The 6,000-nt window shown below is 52.1% G+C and overlaps 1 protein-coding gene across 3 annotated transcripts in view; it reads right to left on the bottom strand.

The window, feature by feature from the left end:
- Positions 1-794: 794 nt before the first annotated feature.
- Positions 795-6,000, bottom strand: part of ADAMTS14 (ADAM metallopeptidase with thrombospondin type 1 motif 14) — a 91,657-nt gene continuing 86,451 nt past the window's right edge. For 2 of the 3 annotated variants that reach the window (XM_068548871.1, XM_068548872.1), the window contains exons 20-22: positions 3,771-3,900; positions 3,551-3,661; positions 795-1,828 (exon numbers count right to left, since the gene is read on the bottom strand). In XM_068548871.1, coding sequence (XP_068404972.1) covers positions 1,335-1,828; positions 3,551-3,661; positions 3,771-3,900 — 735 coding nt within the window. In that variant the 3' untranslated portion in view covers positions 795-1,334. Of the gene's footprint in view, positions 1,855-3,550; positions 3,662-3,770; positions 3,901-6,000 lie in introns of all 3 variants that reach the window. The other variant, XM_068548873.1, reaches the window with a different exon arrangement.

Raw genomic sequence — 6,000 nt, 5'->3', positions numbered from 1 at the left:
GAACAGAAGAACTAGCCAGCACCTCTACGGCCTGCTGAGGAGTCTGGGAGACCCTCTGCATGACTTAGAGTGAGGACCCCTGGGAGAGGTCCTGGGAACCGGGCGGCTTCCTGAGAGCCAGAGGGCCCAGGGAAGTTACCTGCCCTCGGAGGTAACGTGGGTGCAGCTGAGGCCCCACAGTGCTGTCTCCTCCCCACCCGCACGAGGGGCAGAGGCTCACGTCCTGCCCTGGGGCACTTGGCCCTTGTCACCCCCAGGACCCGGCTACGAGTGGACTCTGGTCCAGCTTAAGCCAGGTGGGAGAAGAAGACCCATGACTCCAGCAGGAGCGGTCTTTGGTAGAGGGCAATGATTGGCAGGGCTCAGCCTGAGAACTCACGTCTCCTCTGTGCCCCACAGAGTCACCTTCCAGGCCGTGCTCTCTTCACGCGCCAGAGTGATGACCACAGTTGCCATTCCTGGTCCAGCCAGGGGGCCTGGCACCAGCTGGGAACCCCCTGGATGATGAGGACACATGTTCCAGAGTGTCCAGAGCCCCCTTCTCAGGTGGGCTGGGGTGAGGTTAAAAGGCCCACCTGTAAACTGGAGGCACCAGAAGTAGTAGGAAGTGCCATCTTCAGGGGCAGAGGTGGCCACCAACAATGCCCTCCAGCCAGCGAATGCAAGGTGGACTTTGCGCCTTGGCCTTCCCAGAGGCGCTGCCTGGAGCTCTCGCTACGAAGAGCTGGGTCTGAGATGAACCGGCCTCCCACCCACCCTAGCCCTGCAGCCTCACGACCACATTCGGCCCCGGCCCGCTTCCTCTTGGACCACCCTGTGAGTGCTCCCCCGACCTTCCCCGGCCCTGTTCTGCCCCTCTTGGCAGAGGGGCCTGGCACACGGGGCCTCCACAGGGGTCCCCACAATTTCTGGCAAAGGGAGGCGGTGTGAGGCCCGGTGGTGTGTGTGTGTGTGTGTGTGTGTGTGCGTGTGTGTGTGCGTGCGTGCGTGCGCGCGTGCGCGTGCGCGTGCGTGTGCGTGTGTGTGTTGGGGGGAGTTAGCTGGCCCTCAGTCCTGGCAGGAGAGACAGACAGGAGCCCCTGAGAGGTTCGATTCGGTCACCTGGGCTGCTTGCTGAGGTATCTCCGGTTAGGGCTTTCCCTGATCTTTTTCTTCCTCATAGACCCACTTCATGGGCTGAAAAGTGTCACAGCCCCAAACTAGAACAATAAGAAGGCAAATAATTTAAAAGGCAGTCCGTGCTTGCCCCGGCCCCGCTGTGTGTCCTCTGAGCCGGGATGTCCGGGGCAGCACAGAGAGTGTAAACTTGACTGGCGGGATGGGCGAGGCTCGGCTCATGTCCCCGGGGAGGTGGTGGGAAGGCTGGTGCCTGGATGCTTCGGGTCTTCCCTGAGCTGCCCTTTATCCTCAGAGACTGGTGTAGGGGCCCCAGCCCAGCCCCAGGGCAGTCCCCGGGGGGCACTAGGGGACGTGCCCCAGAATACTGTAGGGTTCAGTTTCTGGGCAGCAAAGCGGCGCTGGCTCACTGGGGAGCTTGTGCCCAGAGGTCCTGGGAGCTGTGTGGGTCGGCCATGCTGATGGTCGTCTGATCCCGCTGGTCCCACAGCAGGCTCCACAGCCTCTGGAGGGGACTTGGGTCCTTGGAAGGGGCTCCCAGGAGTGGAGAAGGGTGGTGGTGAGGCCAGGCTGGGGTCCGGGCTCGCGTCAGGGCCCGAGGCCTTCTTGGTACAGGACTCACAGCACAGCCGGTGGTAGCCGGGGATGGAACAGTAGCGATCAAGCACTTCCATCTGGCAGAAGATGGACCTGTCCTCCACACAGGGCTCCGCTGCGCACACAGCACAAGGACCGATGCTGGAGGACGCCCATCAGCCAGGTTACAACTCCCACTCAGCCCTCCGTCTCCCGCCCTCACCACCTCCCAATCAACCCAAAGGAATCCGATCCACTCTGGCCAGGGCCAGGCAGATGCCCGGGTTACTCACACTGTGACAAGCAGCTTAAACATCCTGCCCCTGGTGGGCACGCATTTGGAACAGTAAGCCCCCCACCAATAAATTTGGAATCAAGCAGGTCTAGGTTCTGATCAAGGCTCTATCACTTTAAAGCTGCAAGGCTTCGGGCAAGTCATTTAAACTCTCCAACACTCAGTTTCTTCTGTGAAATGGGGATAATGCTGACATTTACCAATGAATAATAATATTATTATTGTAAATAACATCTGTAAAGTTCCTGGCATAGAGGGATGCTCATTATATTAGTTTTGTTTGCTTTCGTTCAAATGTCATCTAAAAATGTTTTTGCATTTCTGTGATAACTTCAGGTAGGTCTCTCCAGACAATGTGAAGGCAGGAGCTTTGCTTTCTATTAATTTTTGCCAGGGAAAGAGAAAAGGAGGGGGACAGGGAAGAGGAGAGGAGGGGGAGAGATAGAGGGAGAGGGAGAGAAAGAGAAGAGAGAAAATGTAGGGTGCTGGCTTAGGGGACCAGGAGAGAGACTAGAGAAAATGGAAAGCCAGTGGCCTCTAGATGGCGCCAGAATTCTAGGATCAGAATCAGAGCTCCCCTTTGCTCCCAGAGGAAAAGGAAAGGAAACCCAAGCACTTGAACAGCCTGAGCCTCAGCACAGGAGCAGAGCAGCAGCAAGACTGGAGCCAGAAGCTCCTTTGAGGACATTTAATCAGACCCCTCTATTTTACAGATGAGGTCACTGAGCTCAGAGAGTTTCACAAATTTGTACAAGGTCACACAGCCAACTGATCCTCTAACTAGGAGTTAGGGTCTGGGATCTTTCTGCTACTCATCTTGTCAGACCCTGGTCCTTGGGAAGGTAAGAAAGGGAAACAGAGAAGGAACCTAGGAAGGAAGCACAGAACATAGAGCCTGGTATATAGTAGGTGCTTAGTTAATATTTATTAATGGATGGATGGGTGGTTAGATGGATGGGCGGATGGATGGAAAGATGAGTGGGTGAGCTGGTGGGCTCCTGATCATGAAGCAGAGAGAAATGACTGCTACTATATTTGTTGTTGGCTGACTGCTACGCAGGAATGCATGCATTATCTCATTTAATTCTCTCAACAGCCCTATAAAGAGAGCTCAGAACTACAACTGCTTATCCAGAAATCTTGGAACCAGATGTGGTTCATAATTCAGAACTTTTGAGGTTAGAAGAGTAATATTCAGTGTATTCATATTATATAATGTCCCCAGTGGAGACTGGAGGTCACCTTGCAACCAAATACGGCAATGTTTCCGCAGCAAAAAAATAACTAATCTCTTGTTAGTTCAGTTCAGATTTTGCTGCCCAGTTAGTCTGCACCAAATTTAGGGAGACACTTGCAGCTTTCAATATTTTGGAACTGCAGATAAGGAATCATGGACCAATATAAGCATCATCCCCACCTCACAGCTGAGGAATCCAAGGCTCCAAGAGGCTAAGGTCACGTGGACAGACTGGAACCTGGGTCCACTCCACTGCACGGCCCATGCCCACGATGCCGTGAACACTGGAAGACTGGGGAGGGGGTGGGGTCCAGAGATACACTTACTTGATGATATCTTGTTGATGGGATCTAGGGGCCCAGATTGTGGCATCCACTCCCCCTCTGCGGTCACAAGTTCCCGGACGTCTGCCCTCACTGTGGAGTTCTGGAGATTTCCTGTGAGGGGGAAAAGCAGCTCTAGTATTTGGGCTGGGAAGCCAGCCAAGCTGGGCCTCAGGTCTAGGCCAGAGGAGCTGGGCTGGCCCCCCGATCCTACCCGGCTCACCTCCGCAGGCGGGCAGGCTGCAGACCTGGACCGTGTCCGGCTTGTCCCCCTCACACTGCCCCAGACTGCTGGCGTTGGCCCGGCACACCACCTGCCGCAGCTGGACGCCCTCTCCGCAAGTGACGGAGCACTGCCGTGGGGAGACAGGGGTGGGGGGTGTGGAGAGACAGAGGAAGGAGGCGGTGAGCTCCGAAGTCCAGCCAGTGCCCAGGACAGAAAGGGGACAGAGAAGGGTGCCAAGTCTCTGCTGGACCAGAGGGACATGCAAGGACTGCTCTCAACAGCCTCTCAGGACAGCACAGCAACTGTCAAATACTCCTGTACCAGGTGGGAAAGAGCCACTGCCCTGATCTTAGAGCCCCCTGAACCTTCCTACCATCTGGAGGGGGCCTGTGGGACCCCATTCCGGCACTACTGCTTGTGTCCACTCTGTCTGGCCTGTGCCTGGCTCCTTAAAATATTTTGTGTATCACCCTGCTGCCATCCACTAGCCCAAGGGACCTGAGGCAGGTCCATGCACTTGATGATACCTTGTTAAGGGGATGCAGGAACCCAGATTGTAACAATGGCTAAGCTGAGAGAGCTGGGTGATGGGGTCACCACGGACCCCTCTAGCTCTGACACTGAATGACTTTGTTTCCAACACTCAGCTTGCAGAGACATGCTCAAAAGTGTCTTCTTCTCTAAGAGGGAAAGGTGTGGGTACAAGGAACAGAAGGCCATTTGAAAGGGCTGCCACACACATCATTCCCTGGAACCCACATACTCTGATAAAGGAGTGGGGTGGCTTCAGGAAAAGCAAGGGTGCCCCACGTGACCAGGTCACTGGGTTTGTAGGCACTGAGCACAGCCTCTCCTAGCGGGATGGGAAGGACTTGCAGAGGTCCACTTCTCATACCAGGGCAGGTGATGAGCAAGGGAGACACAAGGGTCACATGCCACACAGAACAGGGGGACAAAGACGGCTCGTCTTCCCAGGAGGAATAATTACAAACAGCAATAGCTCTGGAATGCTCTGCCCATCTTACAGGGGCAACTATCTTCCACCAGCTGTCACCTCTCTGTTTTATGTAAGGGGCCCTTTATGGACCAGCAGTCTTTCTGGTTTATATTCAAACAAATAGAGCTATATATTATGGAGAAGAATATAAAATCTGCACAGGTTGTGTGGGGATTTTTAGTTATTTAAAATACTCTGTATTAATGCAATATTTCAAGCCTACAGGAGAGTATGAGGAAGTTGGTCATGAACGCCTGTTCAAACACCCCCACTAGCAACTTTAATAAATCAGTATTCTGGCGCATTTTCAGATATTGTGTTGTGCCTTTTTAAACTTTAAGTAAATGGTATCCCCACTGGTAGTGCTTTTTTCTGCATACTTCAGTGCTTTTTCTCACCTGTTTTTCTGAGGTTTATCTATATTGACAAGTACAGTTCAAGCTTATTCATTTTTCTTGCTGTATAGTATTTTATTACATGAATAGACCCATCGGTCTTTTTTGGGGGGGGGGGTCCAATTTCCTATGGATGGATATTTAGAAAATTTCCTGATATCTTGCTATTACAATAAACATCATTGTGCTTATTTCCATGATCGAATGAGGTTTTAAAAATTGTAATCAAATATACAGATCATAAAATTTACATCATAACCATTTTTAAGTGTACAGTTCAGTGGCATTAAGTACATTCACATTACTGTGTAACCATCACCACCATCCATCTCTAGAACTGTTTCTTCTTCCCAAGCTGAAACTGTGTGCCCATTAAACATTAACTTCCCATTCCCCTCTCCCCTGGTCCCTGCCAACCACACTTCTACTTTCTCTCTCTATGAATTTGACTGCTCTAGGTATCTCGCATAAGTGGAATCATACACTATTTGTCATTTTGTGTCTGGCTTATTTCACTCTACATGATGTCTTCAAGGTTCATATCAAACGAATTTTTAAGAGAAAACCCAAAACTTGAAAAAACTTCCCTGTGGCCCCTGGACTATTCCACAACCTTCTTACTGCTTGCCTTTTTCTTCCCTGGCCTCCCAGCAATGAACTTGCTACAGAGCTGCCAGAGTGATCTTTAAACCTGAAATCAGAGCTGGTGACATACACGTTAAAACCTTTCAAGTTTCCCACTGCTCTTTAGAATAACTCTAACTCCTCATAAAGCCCTGCAGGATTTGACCCCCTGCCCACTCTCCAAAGATTTCGTGTAACCCCTGCCCCTCTC

The sequence above is a fragment of the Eschrichtius robustus genome, chromosome 7, assembly GCF_028021215.1.
Source record: "Eschrichtius robustus isolate mEscRob2 chromosome 7, mEscRob2.pri, whole genome shotgun sequence".
Lineage (NCBI taxonomy): Eukaryota > Metazoa > Chordata > Mammalia > Artiodactyla > Eschrichtiidae > Eschrichtius > Eschrichtius robustus.
This window is presented reverse-complemented; position numbering and strand designations above follow the sequence as displayed.